This window comes from Panthera pardus, unplaced genomic scaffold (genome assembly GCF_024362965.1).
Source record: "Panthera pardus isolate Hobbes unplaced genomic scaffold, ASM2436296v1 HiC_scaffold_22, whole genome shotgun sequence".
NCBI classification, from domain to species: Eukaryota; Metazoa; Chordata; class Mammalia; order Carnivora; family Felidae; genus Panthera; species Panthera pardus.
In genome coordinates this window covers 52,247,069-52,273,365 of record NW_026526788.1, presented here as the reverse complement: position 1 = coordinate 52,273,365, position 26,297 = coordinate 52,247,069, and the positions used below count along the sequence as shown (strand labels likewise).

General features: G+C 37.4%; 1 protein-coding gene and 1 long non-coding RNA gene across 2 annotated transcripts in view; one reads left to right on the top strand and one right to left on the bottom strand.

Moving 5' to 3' along the window:
• LOC109264660 (uncharacterized) overlaps window positions 1–26,297 on the top strand; it is a 39,927-nt gene that overhangs the window by 10,981 nt on the left and 2,649 nt on the right. Inside the window, exon 2 of the long non-coding RNA XR_002078822.2 lies at window positions 528–615. This is a non-coding gene — a long non-coding RNA (uncharacterized LOC109264660). The remainder of the gene's footprint in view (window positions 1–527; window positions 616–26,297) is intronic.
• KIF11 (kinesin family member 11) overlaps window positions 8,285–26,297 on the bottom strand; it is a 44,398-nt gene continuing 26,385 nt past the window's right edge. Inside the window, exons 15-22 of the mRNA XM_019445092.2 lie at window positions 24,918–25,043; window positions 24,255–24,413; window positions 21,735–21,841; window positions 17,435–17,714; window positions 13,775–13,997; window positions 12,804–12,955; window positions 11,632–11,748; window positions 8,285–9,708 (exon numbers count right to left, since the gene is read on the bottom strand). Of these exons, the coding sequence (XP_019300637.2) occupies window positions 9,577–9,708; window positions 11,632–11,748; window positions 12,804–12,955; window positions 13,775–13,997; window positions 17,435–17,714; window positions 21,735–21,841; window positions 24,255–24,413; window positions 24,918–25,043 (1,296 nt within the window). The 3' untranslated portion in view covers window positions 8,285–9,576. The remainder of the gene's footprint in view (window positions 9,709–11,631; window positions 11,749–12,803; window positions 12,956–13,774; window positions 13,998–17,434; window positions 17,715–21,734; window positions 21,842–24,254; window positions 24,414–24,917; window positions 25,044–26,297) is intronic.

Genomic DNA, 26,297 nt, shown 5'->3' with positions numbered 1-26,297 from the left:
TCGCGACCTGAGCCGAAGTCGGCCGCTTAACCGACTGAGCCACCCAGGCGCCCCAATGTTTATTTATTCTTGAGAAGAGACAGAGTGTGAACAGGGGAGGGGCAGAGAGGGAGACAAAATCTGAAGTAGGTTCCAGCCTCTGAGCTGTCAGCACAGAGCCCGACGTGGGGCTCGAACCCATGAACTGTGAGATCATGACCTGAGCTGAAGTCGGATGCTTAACCAACTGAGGCACCCAGGCGCCCCAACAAAAGACATTTAAAATAATATTTTTAATAGAATATCTATGAAGTGTTTTCATGTTTTTCTCTTCTTTCTCTTCCTCTTTGGGAGAAAATGTCCCAAGGGACATCTGCTACGGATACTCCTGCTGACCAAAAGTCACTTACTTCATCAGACAATATGCCAAGCCTAGGTATGGCAACAAGGTTTTAAATTTCCTTCAAAACAAAAGCTTTTGAATAAGGGGGTCAGATTAAACCTAAGGAGATATCAGATTAAATTCTTATTTTCCTCGGTCTCTTCAGGTTCACATTGGGGAAGTATCTTGAAGGCATAGAAGGCGACCAGAAAGACTAGAAAAGACTTTTGGCTGCCAAGGGGCAAAAAGAAATGGTAAGTAAACATACAACAATTTTGTTTAATAAGAATAGAATAGGAACAAAATAAGCACACATTTGAAAAGGAGATCTCGGGGGACCTGGGTGGCTCAGTCGGTTAAGTGGCCGACTTCAGCTCGGGTCATGATTTCACGGTCTGCGAGTTCGAGCCCCCCGTCGGGCTCTGTGCTGACAGCTCAGAGCCTGGAGCCTGTTTCAGATTCTGTGTCTCCCTCTCTCTGACCCTCCCCCGTTCGTGCTCTGTCTCTCTCTGTCTCAAAAATAAATAAACGTTAAAAAAAAATTTTTTTTTTGAAAAGGAAATCTCTCTTGAACTCAGTCCACTATTTGTCTGACACGTTGGACAATGTCAATGCGAGATTACACAGATTCTGCTCCCACCTAAGACATAGAAATCTGTCAAAGAAAAAATGAGATAAACTACACAACTTTTCTTGAGCACATCAGAGAGCTAAGGTCTCAGGGCAGCTGAGTTCTCTCAGGAAAGACAGGACTTCCTAAGGAGAGACAGGGATGAGCAGTAGCTGACCTGTGGTAAAGCCTGTGAGGAGGAGACACCAGATACCATGTAAACATGTAAGAAGAAGTCAGCTAAAAGTTTAAACAAGTTGCCAAAGGCTTAATATGAGCCAACAAGAAAGTATAGAATCTCTAGGAAGTGCAGACACAGTGGGAATTTGCACCCACTAGCCGGGTCTTCACAGACTTTACCAGGTGCTCAAGAGAGTCTGGAGGCTGGGCAGAAGACCAGAGACAGCCTACATCCATGATGCAGGCCCTGGGAAGGGAGGAGCCTTCACTACACGAGAGGCATGGAGCCCAGACCCTTCTTCCTTATAGACAAAAGCCACAGGGAGAAGGGCAGCACCATCCTGGCTCCTAGGGGACAGGTAAAGACCACTGTGATTGAGATAAAGGTGAAAACAAACACAAACAGAAAACATCCACTCCTAGGGGTGGGGCACGACACTCTTCCCTGCAAAGAAAGGGCCAAAGATATGGTCAGAGTTTGGTGACCCCAGGGAGGGACGGGATCACTGAGAAAGCCCAACTCCCCTAAGACATGGGACACAGGGCCTGCTTAGAAGTAAGGCTGGACCTGCCCAACAGAAAACCCTCCTCAACCTCCACCCCAGCCAACAAACCCCAGGAATCAAGGCATAGCATCCTTCCCAAGGCAGAAGGGCAAAAATGTGCTTAGAGACTCTTCCATGGCTCAGGCACACAGGGAAGGCTGAAAGTGGAGAATAGAGCAGAAATATTGAGAAAAGCCCTCCAGCAACTTAGCTCTCTGCCCTCCCCCCATTACAAGTACTGAAAGCCAAAATTCTAGAGAAAATTTTGAAGGCATCCAGAGAAAGAAGACATTAAATGCAGAAAAGCAAAAATAGGAATTACCTACCAGCCCTCTTGTTAGAAACTGCAACCAGAAGACAAAAGAGTGACATCTTTAAAGCGCTGAAAGAAAATAACTATCAACCCAGAAATCTATACCCAATGAAATATCTTTCAAAAATGACAGAACAGAGAATTATTTAGAAACCAAAACCTGACAGAATTCATCACCAGCAGTCCTGTACTATAAGAAATGTTCAAGGAATTTCTTTAAGCAAGAGAAATATATATGGCATTGTAAACAAATGAATGGATTTACAAAAACAAGTGATCTCTGGAAATGGCTAAAATGAAAATAAATAGGAAGACATTCTTTCTCTTATTTTTTATCTAAAAGATAAATGACACTCATTTAAAAAAATATAGTAGTAATGCGTTGTAGTTCTATTGCAAATATAAAAATAAAATGGAAACAACCAGAAAAGATGAGAAATAATTAAAAGTATGCTGTTGTTTGGTTCTTAAACTATACTTGCATCAGTATAATGTTTTTGAAAGTAAACTGATCAATTCAAGATGTGTATTGCAAACCTTTGGACAACAACTAAACAGAAGTTTAATGGCAATAAAATAGATTCATAACAACATTTAATTAATTCTAAAAGAGGCAGAAAAAGAGGAAAAAGGGACAAAGAACAGAGGAAACAAACAAAACAACCAGCAAGATTATATATTTAAGACCAATAATAAAATTAAATGTAAGCATTCTAAATAAGCTAATTAAAAGACAGATTGCCAAGGGCATCTGCATGGCTCAGTTGGTGGAGTATCCGACTCTTGATTTAGGTTCAGGTCATGATCCCAGGGTAATGGATGTGAGCCCCACATCAGGCTCCCCACTTTCTTAAGGTGGAAGATCACTAACTCAGACAGGAGCAATGTTAACTATGGTTGCTGCTTATTTTCAACAAATGCCCCCAGGAAAAAGGCTATATTCACTGAGTAAGGTCAGAGTCAGGTCAAATAAAGACAAGTCCTGTGAAGGGGGGGGGGGGGAGTCTCCAGAGAATTGCCAGATAGGTCAAATAATGACAGTTATTTGAGAATGGTGTTTTCAGAAAGCTCCAAACCTATTCTATGCCAGTCAGTGGCTACTAGGCTACTGGTTTTCACTATGATCGTGGGACTGTTGGTTTTCAAGGCTAATAAGAAGCTGGGGAGAGTGATGAGAATAGGTCAAGTTAAAGTCCCACAAAGCTCATCATTCTAACCAAAATATAGCCTTTAAAAAAATAAAAAATAAATGCTCCTTGGATTATTCCAAGCCTTTGGTTTATTACAAGAATTCTAAAAAATTTTTCTCTTGACAAATTTTCTCAGTGTCTCCTTGCTTTTATGGAGGACTGTTTTCAGAGGACCTTACTCTACCATTCCCACTGACTTTACTTTATTCATTACTTTGAAGCTGTCATTCCATTGTCTGCTTCCTTTCTTTCTACTGCAAAGTCAGCTGTCAGCCTAATTGTTTTTCCTAGTAATGTCTTTTTTTTTTTCTAGTTACTTACAAGACTGTTTCTTTATTGTTGGCTTTTAGCTGTTTGACTATGGTGTACCTAGGTGTGACTTTATATTCACCCTGCTTGAGATTTACAGAGCCTGAGTCATTCTCTCTTCTTCCTTTGGAGGCTCTAATTACATGTATGTTAGATCTTTTCACCATACCGTTTCTTTTGTTTCTGTGCTTTTGTCTCGTTATGTCTAGTGTAGCTATTTTCTTCTAACCCATCATCCACTTTTAAAAACTCCCTTTAGGGGCACCTGTGTGGCTCAGTTGGTTAAGCATCTGACTCTTGGTTTCAGCTCAGGTCATGATCTCACGGTTCATGAGTTCAAGCCCCGCACTGAGCTTCTAACTGGCAATGCAGAGCCTGCTTGGGATTCTTTCTGTCTCTCCTCTCTCTGCCCCTCCCTTCCTCACTCATGCACATGTGCTCTCACTCTCTCTCTCTCTCTCTCTCTCTCTCTCTCAAAATAAACTTAAAAAAAATCACAGAGGCACCTGGGTGGCTTATTCAGTTAAGCTTCCGACTTTGGCTCAGGTCATGATTTCGTGGTTCACAAGTTCAAGCCCTGCATTGGGCTCTGTGCTGACAGCTGAGCCTGGAACCTGCTTCAGGTTCTGTGTCTTCCTCTGTCTCTGCCCCTCCCCCACTCATGTTCTGTCTCTCCCTCAAAAATAAACATTAAAAAAATTAAAACAAATTCAGCAGTCAAAAAGAATGAAATCTTGCCATTTGCAACTATGTGGATGGAACTGGAGGGTATTATGTTAAGCGAAAATAGTCAGCAAAAGACAAATATCATGACTTCACTCATATGAGGACTTTTAAGATACAAAACAGATGAGCATAGGGAAGGGAAGCAAAAATAATATAAAAACAGGGAGGGGGACAAAACATAAAAGACTCTTAAATATAGAGAACAGAGAGTTGCTGGAGGGCTTGTGGGAGGAGGGATAGTCTAAATGGGTAAGGGGCATTAAGGAATCTACTCCGGAAACCATTGTTGCACCATATGCTAACTAACTTGTATGTAAATTAAATAAGGGGCACCTTGGTGGCTTAGTCGGTTGAGCATCTGACTTCAGCTCAGGTAATGATCTCACAGTCTGTGAGTTTGAGCCCCACGTCAGGCTGTGTGCTGACAGCTCGGAGCCTGGAGCCTGCTTCAGATTCTGTGTCTCCCTCTCTCTCTGCCCCTCCCCTGCTCATGCTCTCTCTCTCTCTCAAAAATAAATGAAAACATTAAAAAAAATAAATTAAAAAAAATTAAAAAAAAACAATAAATAAAATTACTTTAAAAAAGTACGTATTGTATAACAAAAAAAATTAAAACAAAATTAAAATAGATTGTAACATTTAAGAACTTTTTTTCCCATCTGCTAATTAATTCTACCTACAATATTAATGCCACTATGATTCAATTACCTCTTCTATTTTGAATGGATTTTTAGGCCAAAATCACATACAATGAATCATTTTAAGACTTACTGTTCTCATTTCTCAATACATACAAATATTGAATAATTATATTGAACTATTATATGCCAATTATGTCTCATGAAAAAATGAAAATTTTTAAATAAAGTACATAACTCAGTAGCATTTAATATGTTCACAATATTACACAACCATCACATCTATCTAGTTCCAGTATATTTCCAATATCCCAAAAGAAATCTACATACTTATTAGTCACTCCCATTTCCCCTCTCAATCAGCCTTGGCAATCACCAGTATGTTTCTATGAACTTACCTGTTCTGCATATTTTGTAGAAAAGGAATCATAATCACACAATATATGAACTTCTGCATCTGACTTCTTTCACTATATTTTCAAGGTTTATTCACACAGTATCATGTACCAGTATTTCATTCATTTCCATGGCCAAGTAGTAATCCATTGTATGTATATACCACATTTTGTTTATCCGTTCATATGTTGATGGACACATAGGTTGTTTATAACATTTGACTATTGTGATAGTGGTGATATGAACATATATGTACAAGTATTTTAAGTGGATGATTTTTTTATTTTCTCTTGGATAGGTACCTAGAAAGGGAATTATGGGTCATACAGTAATTTTATGTTTAACTTTTTTAGATACCATCATTTTTCTACAATGACTGAACCATTTTACATTCCCACAAGCAATATATGAAGGTTCCCATTGAACATCTTCACCAATACTTGTTATTTTTTGTTTTTACTATAGCTATCCTTTTGGATGTAAACTGGTATCTTTCTGTGGTTTTGATTTGCATTTCCTTGAAGATGACATACACTTTGATACTTTCAAGATTCTGTATTCAGCTTTGGATAGTTTGAATATATAATGTCTCTCATTGTGAATCTCTTTGAGTTTCTCCTGTTTGAATTTGTTAAGCTTCCTGGATGTACAGATTCAAGTGTTGCAACGAATTTGGGAAGTTTTCAGGCATTATTGCAAGTATTTCTGCCCATTCCCCTCCTCTCCTTCTGGTACTCCCTTTTTGCAAATGTTGGTATGATTCATTGCACTCCACAGGTCTCTTAGGCTTTATTTAGTTTTTCCTTCATTCTTTTTTCTTTCTGCATTTTGGATTAGACAAATTTCAATTAACCTGGGTTCAAGTTCACTGGTTCATCCTACTGCCTCCTCACATCTGCTATTGGAATCCTCCAGTGTTTTGTGTATGTGTATTTTCATTCCAGTTTTAATACTTTTCTGCTCAAAACTTGTGTGGCTCTTTTTTTTTTAGTTTCTTTACTAATATTCTGTATTTGTTGAGACATTGTCCTCCTGAATTCCTTTAGCTCTATGAGTGTATTGAGACAGTTCATTTAAAGTCCAATGTTTGTGTTTCATAAGGGATGGTCTGTATTCTTCTGTAAATGGGCCATACTTTGTTCCTTTGCATACTTCTTAGCTTTCTGTTAAAAATTTTTTGGTATTATAATGTGGTTCTCTGGAAATGGGAGTCTTCTTGCCTCAGGGTTTTTGTTTGTTGTTGTTTTGTTTGTTTGTTTTGTTGTTGTTACAGCTGTGGCTGTAACCGTTTGTTACTTACCTAAACTATTCTCGAGTATCGATTCTTTGACTTCTGTAGTCTCCGAGGTCTCTTTTTGCTTGCATAGTAAGCTGACAGATTTCCTTGAATACCAGTAACCAAGAAATAAATAAAACAAGAAGTAAAAAAAAAAAAAAATTAAGGAAAAGAAAAAAAATCCTTCGAGTCTTTACAGATTGACTGTTGGAACACACCTTCAGTGCTTAGCCAGGCCATTTAAAATCTGCCTTAGTTTTCACTATCTGCTTGTGCTGAGCCTGGAGATCAGCCAGCAGTGAAAGCTTAGGGTCTTCTCTAAGCATGTAAGTTGGCCTGGACATGAGTGGCTTTCTCAACTCCCCAGTATACGTAGTCTTTGAAGGCCTAATTTCCCTAAGAAACTCTCTCCTTTTTTTCTCTCTCAGGCTTTACGTGCTCTGTTATTTACCTCAGCTGTCATTTTTTGCCCCAGGTAGCAGCAGGGCATTCATTGGCCTTATATTTTTGAGAAATGCCTGCCACTTTTCCACCCTGAGTTGTGAATTAGATGAAACAAAGGCAAGTGCCTTGCTTCAGTCCTCCAGATTGCCCCAGGCAGAACAATTTTTTGAGAACAAGAGGTCCTTTACTCCTTCAGGACCAGTGAACGGGGTCCCCACTCAGAGAATGTGTGTTTGCCGTCTGTCTTCACCAGGGAGCTGGGAAGGGGAATGGAGCAAGAGCAAGTAAAATAACAAAGATTTCCTAGTTTTTTGCCTTTTCTTGATTCAGCATTTGCTTTGTTGCTATAAACCTAGTTCTGACAAAGTTGTTTCTGAATGGTTTTGCCTCAGGAGGAATGAGTCCTTGAAGCTCCTGATTCTGTTTTTGCTGATAGGTTTTTTTTTTTTTTTGAGTGCTTGATATTGTATATGAAAACCTGTAAAGCTGATTTAAGGCTTGGGATGTTAAAATTCTCTGGTGATCTGGGCGCACTTGGCTAGCTCAGTCAGTGGAGCATGTTACTCTTGATCTCAGGGGTTGTGAGTTAGAGCCCTATGTTGGGTGTGGAGCCTACTTACAGTAAAAAAAAAAAAAAAAATTTAATTTTTAAAAAAATTTTTTAAGTTGAGTCATACGTTGGGTGGCTCAGTTGGTTAAGCACCCAACTTCAGTTCAGGTCATGATCTCACAGTTCTTGGTTTCAAGCCCCACGTCGGGCTCTGTGCTGATACCTCAGAGCCTAGAGCCTGCCTCAGATTCTGTCTCTGTCTCTTTGCCCCTCCCCTACTTGCACTCTAATGTAAAATAAAACATAAAAAAATTCTCTAGTGATTTATTTTTGCTTGTCAGTTGCATTAGCATTCCTAGGTAACTTTAAAATGTCAGAGAACGGATGACTTAAAGCTGGACTTCAGGCGCTGTGAGGGCCACTCTGTTTCTCATTAATCCCTTAGAGTACAACTGAAAGCCTGGAATGTTTACCAAGGCCCTTCTTCCTTGGTGGTGCCTGTGTGGAAGTGTATTTTAGGAATTTTAGAACTTGCTGAACTCTGTAAATATAATACATATTAGCTACACTCTATTTTCAAAGTTCTCTGGGTTATAGGCAAGAAATTAAGTGTGGAAAAGACTCAGCACAAATTGGAGCCAACAATTTGTTTGTCAAGTAGAAATGAATGCCTTCTTCATCTTATCGTCAATGGAAGGAGTGAGGTGAAAGAAATAAGTAAGGAAATAAATAATAGGGCAAACAAGTTAATGTAGAAACCAAATTTATTGATGGATTTACTGAGGGCAGATTATTTTCTTAGATATTATCCATAGGTTATGTTGACATCTGATTTTGCAGAGAAATTGTATCATTATTTTTATTAAGATAATTAACACTTCTGAAGGTAAATTTAGTTCCTTGAAGTAGCACGTTTTCTAATCTCTAATAGGGCTTGGCTTTACTTAGCTATCACAATCAAATCTCTCTAAAGTTATGCACTTAAGTTGATGTGGTCACCAAATGTTTTCTTTGTGTATATTCCTTCTTCTAGTGTGCTGATTCTTCATGCTGAAAAATGTCCACTTCCAGAAATTTGGCTGCTAGATCAAAACTGTCAGGACCCATCTAAGGGTTAAGATTTCAGTAAAGAAAAATATACATATACATATTTTATTATATACAAAGAACAAAGTTTCAGATGAAGGTAAACAAGAGGATAGAAATTATCATCATAATTAATAGCTTCAAAAAGCCCTTTTAAATCACTGGGACCTCTGCCCAAGATACAGGCCACATAGCCATTAGTCAGAGCTCTTGGTAGTTCTCCCATAAAAGTAATCTATATTCTGGAGAAGCTGGCTTCTTATAAACTCTGTGGGGGCTAATGTGTTAAGGCCTCATAAAGAAAGGAGTGCTTCTTCATCTAGGGGGAAACAGACTAAAAATATTGAAGGAAGGAATGCTTCTAGGGTTATGTTCATTGTTGATAGTAACTTTAGGCAGAGCCACAGAAAAGTGTTAAAGACTTCTAGATAAAATTCAGGCTATCTCATAATAAGAATAGATACCATTTTGTAGCTCTACAGATGGTTTGGTCGCAAATGAAAAAGGAGAAAATGAGCTGAGAATGCAGACTGGAAAAGTCTAGGGAAGGAAGCAAGCAGATACAGACATAATTCCATCGTATCAAGAAAAGAACGGAGATGGTCCTTCCCAAGACCAAGTTGGCGGTATTCACCTACATAAATTCAAGCCTAGAAGAACACTGCAACTTTTATATATGTGCTGCCTAGTGATATACCAGAAAGGGCTATTTTATATCAAAAGCTAAAAATACACATTTACTGAATGCAAGTCTCAAATAAAACCCAACTTAATGTACAGTGAACTACAAGAATGACAGAAAAATGGGCAGACATATTAAAGTCAACTAAATTTACAGTATTGCCTTGATATTTTCCATTCGTTTTTCATCTATACATAAGGCTCAAGTTCTGGAGTTATAGGTTTTATTTTTCATTTTTCTTCAAAATAAAATGACCAATCCTCAAGTTAACTAAAGATTTATCTGGGCTCGTAGAGGTAATCTGCTCCTTGTAACAGAATGCTCTGTAGTTTCTTCCACTTTAGACCTCTCCACTGAATTAATGCCCCTGTTTTCTTTGTCTTTTCCATGTGATTTTTTATGCTGTGAATATTAAGGGAAGAAATTAAGTCAATAAAGTAACATTTTACTTTACATATTACAGATATGTTATTACATAACATAATACATATCAGTTACACTCTATTTTCAAAGTTCTCTGGGTTATAGGCAAGAAATTAAGTGTGGAAAAGACTCAGCACAAATTGGAGCGAACAATTTGTTTGTCAAGTAGAAGCGAATGCCTTCTTCATCTTACCATCAATGGAAGGAGTGAGGTGAAAGAAATACTAATTTTCTGCATGATTTTCCAAGACAAAATTATAGATTTTACTATAGGGCAGTGGTTCTCATCGGGGAGCAATTTTACTCCCCAGAGTACATTTAGTAATATCTGGAGACATTTCTGGTTGTTAAAATTGTAAGGTGCTACTGGCTTCCAGTGCGGAGAAGCCAGGGATGCTGTGAAACGTCCTGTAATAACAAGACAGTCCACCACGACAAAAGGATTATCCAGCTCGAAATGTCAACAGAGCTGCTATTGATAAATCCTGCTCTAGGAAAATGAAGATTTGATATCATGCAACAACAGGCAATTCTATTTTAAGCAGAGAATCTGATATATGGCTACTTTGAGGTGTTTTTTTAAGCTGTATTTTACCTTTTCTTTTAAACATTTCATATTTCTCACTTGGGAATTGTATTTCATTGGAATTCTCATACTTGCCCATAGAGAGCTTTAAGAGACCAATGACATCCATTGCAGACCCAGTCATCTATGCTGAGACAAATCATACATCAACTTTAGAATTTCAAACCCAGAAAATTTCCCCACATGAGACTGCTATCAGGGAAAACATAATTTTCAGACTTCAGCTGAAGGTCTAAAATCCAACCCCAAATCTTTTCTGGTACTGTAGGGACTTCCCTGCCACAGCTGAACCACTGAGCCTCGCCTTCAAAATATCATGAACGGTAGTAATGAAAGGATTTCCAACCAGAGATTAAGTAGTCACTAAGGTTCTCTTTTCTTAAGTTTCCTTCTTTCCTTAACTTTATAAGACAGAAGAGAGGGCTGAAAAGGGGAAAGAAATATATTTAGAGTTCTCTAACAGTAAAGCAAAAGGTAGGAAGGATTTGGGGATAAAATTACCTTGAGGCAGACATAGAGGAACTGAACAGAATCTAAGCTAGAAGTTTTAACCAGCTTACATGGGGGATGGAGAATTTTTAGACCTTGGTGGGAAGACCCCTGCAAGTCTATTAGATACAAGCACATGCATTTATCACAAGCAGCATTTCAACTGTAAAATGTAGACATCAATGTCTTATGTGGGAAAATCCCTCCTTTACAGACTGCGTCTAGGCTCATGTCTTCAAAACAAAGGGAAAAGTACTGGGCAGTTTATAGTGCCATGCTCCCAACAGTGTTGAAAAGGGGTCAGGAAAGGTTACAGGACTTAAGTGAGCAAGATCAAGGCAGGTGAGGGGCTCAGAAAACATGGGGGAATCCTTAACAAGAGAAAAGCCTCAGGTAGGAGAACTAAAATAACGTGAGAGGCCTTCAGTCTCTCAGTCTCTTAAACCTCTTGGCCTTCAGAGTCTGAGTATGGGCAGAGATAGGCTCCAGGACGTCCATGTCAAAGGTGGAGGGAAGAGAGAAATGACTGCTCTTCATATCCATCTGAGAATGTAGGAAGTGGAAAGGGGATAAATACAATAGCTAAAGAGTACTATCTGGGGATGGAATGAAGTCAAACTTTGCCTCCATTTATCCCATAGAAAACCCCTGACCAATTATCAGATTTGTGTAAATAATTTAAATCAGAAAAGTTAACAAGCTATCCCAAAGGAATGACAAAATATTTTCCCGTTTCACCCACCAAGAGTAGCACTTTCCTTCACACTGTACAGCCACTGACTTACATCAGATGTGGAAGGATTATCTGACAGGATATAATCAGGTACCTGGAAAAATGGAATCCCACCACTTGATGAACAATCCACGCTAGCATCTATAGATGGCTCTTGACTTGGAGGTTCTTCTATTGAGTGCCCTAGAACTGACTTTTCTTCATCCAAGTCCTAAAATAAGAAGGTAGACTAGTGATTAAGTCCAAGGACTTAAAAATCTTCACAAAAGTAAATGCAGTTTTCTTCTTTGAAAATAACGCAACATCCATTGCATAAAAGTTAAACCTCAACAAAATTCGTAGAAAGTCTAAAAAATAATGAAAATAATCCCAAATGTTTTCTCACAGAGAAGTACTTATAATAGTGTTAAAAGTAGTAATCTCAGAATAATGGGATTACAGTTTAATTTTTAGTTTATATGTTACTTTATGACTTCCCAACTTGTCTATAATTACTATAGTTAAGGGGTGCCTAGGTGGCTCAGTGGGTTAAGCGTCCAACTCTTTTTTTTTTTTTAAGCTATTTATTTATTTGAGAGAGACTGTACAAGTAGGGGAAGGCAGAGACGGGGGGGAAAAGAGAGAGAGAATCTCAAGCAGGCTCTGCACCCTCAGCACAGAGCCCGATGCAGGGCTCCAACCCATGGGCCCTGAGATCATGACCTCAGCTGACACCAAGAATCAGATGCTTAACCAACTTGAGCCACCCAGGCACCCCTTGAGCACGGAGCCTGCTTAAGATTCTCTCTCTCCTTCTCCCTCTGCCCCTCCCCTGCTCACTCACGAGCATGCTCTCTCTCTCAAAAAAAATTAGTAACAATAATTACTAGAGTTAAGAGCACAGATTGTGGAGCTCTTGTAGGTTCTAATTCCAACTCCACACTGACGTAGGACAAGATACTTCTTAAGTTTCCTCACCTATAAAATGTGGATAGTACTAGCATCTACTTCAAAGGACTACTTAGAGAATTAACTGAGTATATATATTTAGGTAAAGTGCTTAGAACAGGCTGTCACATAATAAGCACAAATATCGGTTGTTATTATTATTATAACTTTAATAATTTTAAAATGCCCAGATTAAAAGAAACAGACTGAAGGGTCAGACGACTACCATTAATGAGACAGGGTAGGATTTAAGGGCAAAGAATAAAATTCTTCACATGAAGTTGATAACAAAAGGAGTTTATGCGAGAGATCTAATATTAGGAATGCTTTAAATTTTACCTGACTGATCTCTTCCTTGTTGTTTTCTGAACAGTTTAGCATCATTAACAGCTCAGTTTGCTTCCTTTTCAACTGATCAAGGAGCTGTTCACGTGGTTCAGTTCTCACCAGGGTTGATGGGTATAAGTAATTTTTCCTCTGTGGTGTCGTACCTTTAGCAGATTATATAAACGGGAAAAGAACTGAAGTGTGGGATTTGAAGAAGATTTTTTTAATGCTAAAATGTATACTTCCAAATGAGTCTTATCTTCCAAAGATATAGCCACTACCCTACACGGGATGGCCGCGTGGGTGTGTGTGTTTATGTGTATGTATACATGTATATAATACTCCAAAGTATGTTATGTATATAGCTTTGAAGTATAATTTCATACCATGAAACCTACTCAATGATTAATAAATTGACAGGGTCCACAACCCTCAATGCAATGCAAATAATGACTCAATTCTCATACTATTAAATAGCCTGTTATACTTTCTTCCCTAAATCATGATAGCCTACACTGATCTTTGCCATCTGACCTCTCAAAATGGTGATTCCTAAATGCCAAAAGTCCATGACAAAATAAGAGGTACACATAAGAAAATGCACAATGTGGTATGGTTTTTCCACTAAACTAAATTTATTTAATTACATTCCTCAATTTTTGGTATTAAAATGCCCTGATACAAAACAGTGCTAGATAGATGGTTGCTGGTTTTCATTTGCTTTTAAAATGTCTTCTCTTAACAAAGCCAGTTCCCTAAATGTTTGTAAAATTTTATTGAATTGGGATGCCCAAATTTCTACAAGTACATGTCACTTGTATCGTGACACCTAATCTTGATTAAAGCTATTTTAGGGTCCCAATTTTTCCATTTGAGTTGCCTATCAGGCAACAGCAGGACCTGCTTCTTATGAACATCTGGCACAGTACAAGGTTGACTTCAACTTTAAAAATTTGAACCATTCTATTTCCCTTTGAAATTACCTGTTGGGATATCCAATTTCAGATCCTGTTGTAGAAAGCAATTAAGCTTAGTCAAACCAATTTTTATGGTTTCATTAAATTCTAGACTTTGTGCCATTAATTTTTCTTCATCAGTAGTTATCTGATCAAAAAACATATTACGCTGGTTCTCATTAGCTGCTTTATGTTCATTTAATTTTTCAGTAATCTCTGAACTTGAAGCCTCACAACCTTGGTTTACAACCTGTAAATGATGCAAATGAGCTTTCATTATTAAAATCGAAGTTGTCAAATATTTTATTCAATATATTATTTCCTCTTACTTTGAAACTTTCCACAGTAAAGTTTTAAAAACACATGAAAAAGTAGAGAAAATAGTATAATTAACCCCCTTGTATTGACTACCCAATCTCAGTGTTTATCCATACATGGGGTATAGCTCAAACAAGATTAACCACTTCCTCTTCATCTTCCCATAGAATTATTCTAAAGCAAATCCTGTATGATTTCATTCATTTACTTCAGCATACATCTCTAAGAGTTCAGAGTTTTTTTAAGACCACTCTCATATCTAAAAAATTTAACATTGATTTCTTTATATCAAATGTCTAGTCAGCGTGCAAATTTCACAAATTGTCTGAAATGATTTTCACAATTCATTTGTTTGAATCAGAATTTATCATTAGATTTGGTTGATATGCCTTTAAGTAGGTGATATATAATTTATCACCCAAACTGAGATGCTCTTCAGAGTGAAAAGGGCTACTCTTAGTTATAATTACGTCCAAACAACTGATGTCAACAAGGACTATTCCAGGCAAACTAGGACTTAAGATCCTTTAGTCTTAATTCTCTTTTGATATAGGAGATCTTTCTTCATACTTTTCCCTTTGAAAAGTTTTTCTTCTTCAAAAAACTAGGTCTTTTCTCTGCTATCTCAAATTCTGGATCTGGTCAATTGCCATCTCTACACTGTATTTTCATATGTTTATCTATACTCTGTATTTTCTACAAAGTAGTGAGATCCAAAGGTTTGATGTAAATCAGGTTTAATTGTTTGGCAAGAATATTTTGTTGGTGATGCTGAAAGCACATAATGCCTAGTTGTGTCTCTCATGTGAAGATTAATCAGTTGAGGTACCTGGCTGGCTTAGGTAGTAGAGCATGTGGCTCTTGATCTCGAGGTCATGAATTCAAGCCCCACAGTGGGAGTAGAGTTAACTTAAAAAAAATAAATTCTAGGGGCACCTGGGTGGCTCAGTCGGTTAAGTGTCTGACTTCGGCTCAGGTCATGATCTCGCAGTTTGTGAGTTCGAGCCCTGTGTCGAGCTCTGTGCTGACAGCTCGGAGCCTGGAGCCTGCTTCGGATTCTGTGTCTCCTTCTCTCTCTGCCCCTCCCCCACTTGTGTTCTGTCTCTATCAAAAATAAGTAAATGTAAAAAAAAATATTTGGGGGGGGGGGCGCCTGGGTGGCTCAGTCGGTTAGCATCTGACTTTGGCTCAGGTCATGATCTCGTGGTTTGCGAGTTCAAGCCCCGCGTCGGACTATGTGCTGACAGCTCAGAGCCTAGAGCCTGCTTCAGATTCTGTGTCTCCCTCTCTCTCTGCCCCTCCCCTGCTCATGCTCTGTCTCTCTCTGTCTCAAAAATAAATAAAATATTAAAAATAAATAAATAAAAATAAAAAAATTTTTTAATAAAATAAAATAAAAAAATAAATTCTAAGAAAAGATTAACCGAGGGGCGCCTTGATGGCTCAGCTGGCTAAGCATCCGACTTTGGCTCAGGTCAAGATCTCATGGTTCGTGGGTTTGAGTCCTGCACTGGGCTCTGTGCTGACAGCTTGGAGTCTGGGGCCTGCTTCAGATTCTGTGTCTCCCTCTCTTTCTGCCCCTCCCCTACTTGTTCGTTCTCTCTCTCTCTCTCTCTCTCTCAAAAATAAATAAATAAACATAAAAAGAAAGATTAATTGGTTAAAAAAAAAGATTTATCCGTGAGTTTGAATGTGGTCACCCTATTAATTATAAAGTTCTCCTGGGGCTCCTGGGTGGCTCAGTCGGTTAAGCGTCTGACTTCGGCTCAGGTCATGATCTCGCAGTTTGTGGGTTCAAGCTCTGCATCAGGCTCCGTGCTGACAGCTCAGAGCCTGGAGCCTGCTTTGGATTCTGTCTCTCCCTCACCCTCTGCCTCTTCCTGACTCGTGCTCTGTCTCTCTCTCTCTCAAAAATAAACATTAAAAAAATAAAGTTCTCCTCTCCATCAGTTTGCATCAAAAGGTATAAGCAGTCATTAATGTCCACAAGGGTTATCTCACTAGAATTACAAAATGGTGATTTTCCAATTCTGTCATTTCTTCTGCATTTTATTAGCTGGGATTCTTCTATGAAACCCTTTCTTCATCCACTACCCTGCTAAACCAAGATAGAATTCTTTTCGGAAAGAGAGATGGATGCTCAACTCTTTCCCTTTATTTACCAGTTTTCAAAATAATGCACTGCTTCCCTAGCATGATCCAAAGGAGACCCAAGAAATTTGTATGAATTCACAAGCCTTAATATATTTAATGTATTTTAATCTATTATAGCAATTATTCTTTTTGATACACAAACTGTACCATCTTTAAACAAAGAAGTGTCATCAGGTAGACTCCTATCTCTTTTTGATACAACCCCACTAATCTTGAATAGCTCTCTTACTTTCTAGTATGACAGGATCTCTAGGCTTATCTGGTATATTTCTGGTTTCAAATCTGAACTCACCTATTTCTCCATTAGCCCTGATTCCTCTTGGTAAAAATAGCTTATAAAGCTTAAAATACTTACATCCTTTTACCCAGTTTCTGAGAATATTAGTAAAATCCTTTTATGACACAGAAAGAAAAACCAAGCCACAAAGGGCTCATGTAAGTATTAGGATCAAGCAAACACACAAACCTATCAAGTATCCTTTGAACAATCAAAACAGTATCTTAAAGCAATAACAGGTTTGAATTGCATATCCAAATAGAGTGCCCTTAACTGAAGGAACCAATAAGTCAAAAACCAAGGATAGATACAAGACAGATCAGATACATGTTAAATAATTTCAAGCTCTGGGGGACATGATACTAGATCTTGTATAAGCATACCAACTATTTATGCTTAAAATTTTAATTCATTATTTTAATTTTTTTTAATGTTTTTATTTATTTTTTGAGGGGGGGGGGAAGGGTAGAGAGAGGGGGCGGGGAGAGAAGATTCGAAGCCGGCTCTGTGCTGACAGCAGAGAGCCCAGTGTGGGGCTTGAACTCACAAACCGTGAGATCATGACCTGAGCCGAAGTCAGATTCTTAACTTATGAGCCACCCAGTCACCCTAACCATTCATTATTTTAAAATATCATCTGGGGGAGCCTGCCTGGGTGGCTCAGTTGGTTAAATACCCAACTCTTGGTTTCGACTCAGGTCATTATCTCACAGTTTGTGGGTTTGAGCCCCACATCGGGCTATGCACTACTGGTGCAGGGACTGTTTGGGGTTCTCTCTCTCTCTCCCTCTCTGTCCCTCCCCCGTGCACACCCTCTCTCAAAATAAACCTTAAAAAAATAAAAATATCTGTTTTCAATCCAATTCTTATCCAAGAGTATTTAATTTCCTGATTATCACTATTCTCTCCAAAGTAAGTTCCAATTACAAAGTTATTACCTCCAGTAAGTTCTGAAGTTCTTCTTTCCTTATATTTAAGCAAGATACCCACTGTTCAGAAAAAGAAAGTGTGCTTTTGTTCAGAGCCTCACATCTCTGTTCAGTCTCTTGAGATACTAGTTCCAGGCTGCTATTAAGTTTATCACAGTGTTTCACAGACTCTTCAACCAGTTTTGTACCTTCTTGGTTAAAATGTCTGAGTTCCTGTGATAAGCCATCACAATCAGCACAAAATTGTGTATTATATGAGGTTGTTTTGCTGATTATATCCTTAGATTTCCTATAGAAAAAGAGAATAACATTGTTAAAAATGGAAAATTAAGACTCAAAAGATATATAACTTACCCAAGATCACACAGTTCAAAAATGGCATATCTGAACCCAGGCAGTCTGGCTCCAGAGCCCATGTTCTTAATTAATTTTCTATATTGAAAATGGATGCTTTAGGTGGTGTCTTTTCATAGCAGATTGATGTATCTGCCATTAAGTGACCTTTGGAAATGTCTCTTTTCTCATAAAACCCTTCCCAGCTCTCCTCCAGATATAATGCTTTACTTTGTACCTCTTAGAGTGATGACTATACTAAAAATAAAATCTATCTATGTGTTTCATTCCTCCTAATAGATTATGTTATCTAAGGGCATCACCTACAGACTCTAGTCTAATCCCTAAAGTGTCCACAATCAGTCTAGCACTCTGTTCTTAAGCAGTTTTGCCTTGCCTATGACATTAAATACATCATAAAAATTATAAATGTTACCAAACAAAGTCAACGATAAGGCTTTTAATAATTAAGAAGATTATATGGGATGTGACAAACTATACACCTGGCACACACAAGTACACTGCAATATAACCTTGGTGTAAAACTAAAGTCCTGTTACAGGACTACAGAGATAAACTTTGGTGAATGAAAGTTACCCTCTATTACCACTAGGTGGTACACCATGTGAGGAAACCAAATGAGGGAGTAACTATTTTGAAAACCAAAGTTCAACTATAGGTTAAATGGAAATGATTGAAAAAGGAAACGAAATTCAAGTAAGAGGCTGGAGACCATCAACACAAATCTAGTCCTTCAAGCAATCACAACCTGGTAGGAAGATGAAATTTATTCATAAGTGACCATAATCCATGATAAATACCAAAGGCACTGAGTGGGTCTCAAACTTCAGGATACATAAACCTCACCTAGATTCCTGGGCCCTACTCCTGGCTGATTCTTTTACATGGTTCCTGGACCACACTTTAAAAAACATTTTGAATAAATATCAGGAAGACAGGAAAAATGGCTTGCATAGGCCTTAAAGAGTATATCATAGTTTCCTTCCCATTTCAATCCTACTCTAGTATTCCCTTCAGAGCTATGGAAGAAGCCAGAAGTCCTGAAGTTTAGAGACTAGGAATTAAAAGTAGGGAAACTTTCTAGATCTAGAATCTAGAAAGAAGAATTCAGAATGGGACATGATATAAGGAATAGGATCATCAACAGAACTGGAAGACACATGACAGGAGTTAGGTAGTAAAACAGGTGATAGCTAGAATTCTAGAGCAGCACTGTTCAACAGAATATAATGTGAGCCACATAAGTTAACATAACGTAGCCACATTAAAAAAGAAAATAGGGAACTGGGGAACGCCTAGGTGGCTCAGTTGGTTAAGCACCAACTCCTGATCTTAGCTGGGGTCTTGATCTCAGGGTGGTGAGTTCAAGCCCTGCACTGGGCTCCATGCTGGGTGTATAGCCTACTAAAAAAAAAAAAAAAAAAAAAGATAAAGCAATCAGCATAACAGTGTACTGGGTGTATATAGCATATACAGAAGCAAAATATATGAAAACAATGAATATGAGATGAGGAGAAATTGGGAATGTATCCTATAAGGTCCTTTGATTACACCTGAAACAGTAAATTACATGAAGATGGATTAACATTACTTAAAAATGTGTATCATTAATCTTAGAAAAACTAATTAAAAAGGTAATTTTAAAAGTGTAAATGATAAGTCAATGGAAGAGATACAATGAAAATGTAAAAATCCTCAACTTAAATTTGGAAAGGAATAAAAGGAAACAAAGCACAAATGACGCAACAAAAAGAAACCAGCAATATGGTAGATTTTAATTCAACTATATCAATACTTCAAATGAGAATGGCCTAAACACACCAGTTAAAGGTGATACATTGTTAAATGTGATGAAAAAGCAATACCCAATTATGCGTTATCTCCAAGAAATCCACTTTAAATCTAAAGACTTAGCCCAAAAGTAAAGGGATTAGAGATACATTATATGCAAATAGTAATAAAAGGAAAGCTAAGTACTAATATGTTCCAGACAAAGTAGACTTCAGAACAAGGAAGATGACCAGGGATAAAAGGGGATATTATATAATGATAAAGTGGTCAATTCTCCAAGACATATCAACCTTAAATGTGTATGCAACTAACAACAGAACATCACATATGTGCAGCAAAAACTGATAAAACTGATGAGAAATAAACAAATCTAAAATTGTAGTCAGAGATTTCAACACCCTCTCTTAGTAATTGATAGAATAGGCAGAAACTCAGTAAGGATACGGATGACTCAAAAAATACTATCAATCAACTTGACCTAACTGACCTGTATAGAACACTTCATCCATCAAAAGCAGAACAAATTTTTCTCATATGGGTAGCACCAAATGAAGCATATCAGAGTAACACTGCAAGAACATCAAAAATAAAATTGTCATTGGAACCAGAGCTCACAAAAATGGGCCAGGACCTTCACACTAAACCTAAACAGAGTAAATGCCTGCTAAAAAAGATGGCTTAAATAGGATTCTGAATCTCCTAACATAAACCAAAAATGTTCAAGATACAATCAAAACCATTCTGGAAAATCACAACTTGAATGAGAAAAGACAACAGGTGCCAACACTGAGATATGAGATAATTCAGATGTTGGAATAATCTGTTAAGGATTTTACAGCAGCCTTACAAAAATGTTTCAATGAGCAACTAAAACTCTTTTGGAGAAAAAAAAAGAATTAAAATCTAGGCAAAGAAAAGAAGAGATTAAAAAAGAAGCAAATGAAAATTTTAAAACTGAAAACTCTAATAACTGAAATGAAACACCTCACTGAATGGGTTCAACAATAGGTTAAAGATGACAGAGGAGGGGCACCTGGGTGGCTCAGTCGGTTGGGCCTCCGACTTCAGCTCAGGTCACGATCTCGCAGTCCGTGGGTTCGAGCCCCGCGTCGGGCTCTGGGCTGATGGCTCGGGGCCTGGGGCCTGCTTCCGATTCTGTGTCTCCCTCTCTCTCTAACCCCTCCCCCGTTCATGCTCTGTGTCTCTCTGTCTCAAAAATAAATAAATGTTAAAAAAAAAATTAAAAAAAAAAAAAAAGATGACAGAGGAACATGAAGACAGTTCATAAAATTTACTCAATCTGAACAACAAAGAAAATATCTATAGCCTCAGAGACCTATGAGACCATAATAAAAGATCTAACATGTGTGTCACCAAACTCCTAGAAGCAGAGGAGAAAGAATATGGAGCTGAAAATGTTCAAATTTCCACAATTGGTGAAAGACATAAGGGTATACAGATTTAAGAAGCTGAGAAAATCCAGACAGGATAAACTCAAAGAAATATATAATCAAACTTCCAAAGACTAAAGATAAGGAAAACTATCTTGAAAACAGCTACGAGGAAATCACAACTGTGTTGTTCTTGACAACTACAACTAGTCCTGAAGGCCAATCCCAACTGAGGGACACCGTACTAAACAAATATTCTACCCTGTTGAAAAAAGGTTATAGACAAAGACTAAGGAACTACTCAGACTAAAGGAAATATGACAATCAAATGCAATGTGTGATCCTAGATTAAATCCTGGAGCAGAAGGAAAATCTTTTTCTTTTCCTACAAAGAACATCAGTGAGACAATTGGCAGAATTTGAATTAGGTCTGTATATTAGGTAATAGGAATTACTGATACTAATTTTCTGCTTTAGAAAATTGTGTTACGGTTATATAAGAGAATGTCCTTATTTTTAGGAATACAGACTGAAGTATTTAGGGGACAGTGAGCATCATGGCTGCAAACTATGCATAGCTAGTTCAGAAAAGATCTCTCTATATACAATATCAGAGGGAGGTGGGGAAGAGAGAGAGGGAATGAGAATGAGAAAGCAAACAATAAAATGTTAGAAATGAGAAACTGGGTTGATAAGATCTGTACTGTTTGAAGCCTTCTATTCTGAAATAATTTTAGGCAGAGAAGAGATAAAGAGAATTAAAAACTGCTTACTGTTCTGTATTTTCTTGGACACTACTAAGTGGTTTCTGGATGTTTTCACACTTTTCCTCCAAGGCACAGAATCTCTCTGCCCAAAGACTGATTAGCTCGTCAAGTTCCTGTAAGAAAGGTGTGGGAGAGGAAGAGGTTGAAGTTACGACACCTGAACTTTTCTTCCATACTACATGGAAGTATTTTTCCCATAGGTGAGAATGATACAAATTCCTGACAAGAGATCTTTAATTCCATCTCTCACCCATAGAGGAAAGCAGCAGAAGTGATATTAAAAGGATAATATTAAAGGGATTTTTCAAAAAGTAAATAATTAGCAAACTTTGCTATTTTAACTATTAATTTGTAGCAAGTTACCTTCAGTGTACCTCAGAACTAAGCAAACACACCAAGATGTCACATTATGTTATGAGAAGCACTTTGACAGATATACAGTACCCAGTTGCTTCTAAACTGATAACACCACTAGAAGGGAAAAGTAATGCTGATCATCTAATGGGTCAAGCAGTCCAAAAATAGTGTTAATTACTGAAGCTGAAATATTTTACAGAATCTGGCCGGATCATATTCATAAAGTGTAATTTTACCTTTTCTCATACCTGGCATCTTTAAAAGCGAGCTCTTATAAGGCACACAACATGACAGGGACTGAAATATACAATATGAAGAAGCTACACTAAAGACCCAGAAAGAGCTGAACATGTGCCCAGCAATCTTATTCACTGTTCGGTCCATTAGTTGGCCAACATCTCTAAATAACACATCAGCTGACAGCACATACCCAATACTGATTATGAATGAAGTCTGTCAGTATTTGTATTAGTCTCAAAGTAGAGGAAAATGCAGATATATCAGAATTATCTGCATGTAAATAGGTGTTCAGAGTTTTACATAATTGTTGTTAGTGCTAACCTCAAGTTCTAGAATACCTGAGAAATAGCTCACTTAGTAAACTTAACTTCCTTAAAGCCAGAGAAGTCAAACCATTCATGCTAAAATACTTTTCGGATCATAGGTATTTTGTTTCTGTTTAAACCATTGCATATTAATTTTAAACATTTCAAAACAGCTAATATATAAAAAGCTGATGTACCTTACAACATAAGCCTAAAAAGTTAGACAAGTTGATGCAGAGATAATGAGAAACTGCTGCAATTTCAAACTGCAAGACTGTGTTCTAGAAACACACAGAAGAGCCACTCAAAAGTGGATGCCTTTCAGGGGCACCTGGGTGGCTCAGTTGGTTAAGCAGCTGACTCTTGATTTTGGCTCAGGTCATGATCTCACAGTTCATGGGTTTGAGCCTGGTGTTGGGTTCTGCTCTGACAGCGTGGAGCCTGCTTGGGATTCTCTCTCCCACTCTCTCTCCGTCCCTACCCACTCACGTTCTGTCAAAATAAATAAACTTAAAAAAGAAAAAAAAAAGGTAGATGCCTTTCAGGTACTACAATCACCACTACCACTATCAGAGGACCTAAATACTTTACATGCTTTCAAGCCCTCGGTTTCCTCATTAGAAAACTAGGCTAATAACAGAACCTGTATCTGTACTGAATAGACACATAGTGAGTGGCTCAATAAATGTTAACTATTACTTTCACTAATTTCTGACATTAAGCCTTTCTCCAAAAAGTTTCATGTTTATCAATCAGGGAAACGAATAATCTTACTTTGAAGTTGCTTTAACTCTTGCCTAAAAATCTTGGATGTGTTTCTTTTCTCCTTTTGGATGACATGGATATGAATTTCCTCTCCCTCACTTTCCAAAGAAAAGGAAACCATTACTACTCACTAAGTCATATCAATAGTTTTATTGACCAAAGAGTTCTGTCTTGTAATAACTGGCCTCATTTAATAAAACTTTCCACACTCATTACTCGGGCCTCAGGAATATCAGGAGTTGTTTTCCATGTATCTCATCTTCAGAGATTATGACTTCCTTGGTTTGGAGGTTTGCTTTTGGTTTAAAACCTCATGCACTGAAGAACAGTTTACATGGAAGAAGGTTAAGTCATGAATTATATTTATAATTAATCAATAAAAAGAACTGTATTTACAATTCAAATGTCTGACATCAATGAGACAGAAATAGCAAGATACAGCACAGCATAACTTATGAAAAAGAATAACCATCCATGTTACCATAGAAAAAAACAATTTATCAGGTTTGCTACAGATACATGTTCACTGCAAATATTATAACCATTTCCTTCTAATTGTACCCCCAAATGTATGTTTCTATAGTTTCATCTTTCATCTTGGTGTGATAAAGGGATTGTCTTATTTGTTCCACTGTGCTTTCGTATAGGGTTCTAAATGTAGCAAATCCTGAAATACTAATTGATCAAGAAAAGTATTCTTAATTATTTTGTATTAACTATTGTTATAAGCAAGAGCGGCTATGGTATTTTCAGATTTCTTAAATTAGTTCTACAGCATTCAGATTACATAACAAGGATTATCAAGTTAAAGATTATAAAACTTCCTTTTTATGCTCCCCAAATCACCTAAATGAGATACCTGTGAATGGATTTTTTTTATTGTCTTCAGGTCTTCAGTTAAGTTTTCACATAGCTTCTGTGATTCAGCCAAGGATGAAATCGTATTTTCTTGTAGTTCATGTAGACTGTTACACAGCATACTGAGAAAGCCATCCATTTCCTTTTTCTGATCTTCTATCTTTGAAGGAAAAAGTTAGTTTCTTTTAATTAAAATTTTTTTTGTTTTAGTTTGTCTTTTTTGGAACACATACGAAATAGAAAAGGTAGAAAACAGTATGCAGAGAGAAGTCTTTCCTCTCTAGCCCCTGGAACCTCAATGCCACTCTTACCTCCAAGAGATGACTGCTAAACACTTTCAGCGATATTTTATGCATATTTAGGCAGATGTGTATACATAGGCATGTATACATGAATATGCATGTCTTCTTTACCTACCCATGACAGCATGCTATACATGCTACTATGTAAACAAATATTTATCCTGAAGATCATTCTCTCTTTTTTTTTAGCCATGTGATGTGATCACATCAATGGCAGCGAGCATCCTATCTCTTCTCTCCTCCAGATTCCAACTCACAACCCATGGCTTTTGCACTGTAGACAAGTGTGGCCACAGACACATGGAATTTCTTTCTTAGACAACAATTTGATTTTGAGAAATTAAGAACATAACATTTGCTACCTTACTAGCCACTGTCAATGAAGTCTTGAAAATATGCTTCAGTTGACTGTTGATTTTCAGTATAGACACCACAGTGGGGGATAAAGTTGTTTCCAGTGAACTTAGAAGGTCAGTCTTAAGTACATCCTGGTTTTAAAAATAAACAAGTCTTTTAAAAAAATATTTTCACTTTCATAAACCTGAGTGGTTAATGATAGTATCTTAAATACTTTGTTAACACATGCAGAATAAAATTCTAACTTTCCATTGTCTAATCTTTATAGCCTACAGAGCCTATTTGTTTCTAGAGTTTATATTCACCGTAAGTTACTTATTCCTACCTATAGTAATTAAGAAAATAGTCATGTAGCATACAATAGATTCTTAACAGTCTAACGCAATAGAGGTCCAAAGAATTCAAAAGAGGGGAAAATGACCATCCTTTTCTAAGGATTTCAGCATTGCAAATAAAGAATTTTTTTTTTTTTTAAAAAAGCAAATACAGGGCGCCTGGGTGGCTCAGTCGGTTAAGCGGCCGACTTCGGCTCAGGTCATGATCTTGCAGTCCGTGAGTTCGAGCCCCGCGTCGGGCTCAGTGCTGACAGCTCAGAGCCTGGAGCCTGTTTCAGATTCTGTGTCTCCCTCTCTCTGACCCTCCCCCGTTCATGCTCTGTCTCTCTCTGTCTCAAAAATAAATAAACGTTAAAAAAAAATTTTTTTTTTAAATAAAAAAAAATTTAAAAAAGCAAATACATTTTAACAAAATAAATTTCAAATAAGCTTAGGTTACTAGTCAAAAAAGCAGAGACCAAATAGCCTTCAAAGGCAGGCTTTCAGCTGGAGGTATTTAATTAACTTTGAAGACTTGGTGACTTACATGCTATCATATCTGAAGAACTCATTAAAGTTCTTGTTCTTGTCAAGGTATATGGAAAGTTGAGAATATACCATAGACTGAGGATTTTTACAAAAAGGAAAAAAAATCCCCTTTTACAAAAAGGAACCTAAGTTCCCTTCACTTGGCAGGGTGAGGAGCTATAATAGAAATAATTAGTGAATACTTAAAAAAAAAAAAAAAGGCTAATGGTATTTTTTTGGAAAGAAAAGCTATCACACTCATTCCAACTCATTCTGCAGGAGCAGCCGTCATCTCTGTTGACTCAAGCAATGCTTACAAAGTCATATATAACGTGGTAGGAAGACATCAATACACAGTCTTAGCATTTAGTTCATGAATCAATTTCCCAAAAGTTAGTACCAACTGAGCATCTATTAACTTTGTCAAATTGGGTGAATGAAGAAATATATCAAATAGTGTCATATAAGCACTGAATCTAGGCAGAGTGTCAGCTAACATTTGTAGTTATTTACTTGGAAAATGTTCAACCAATATGGTTAGAC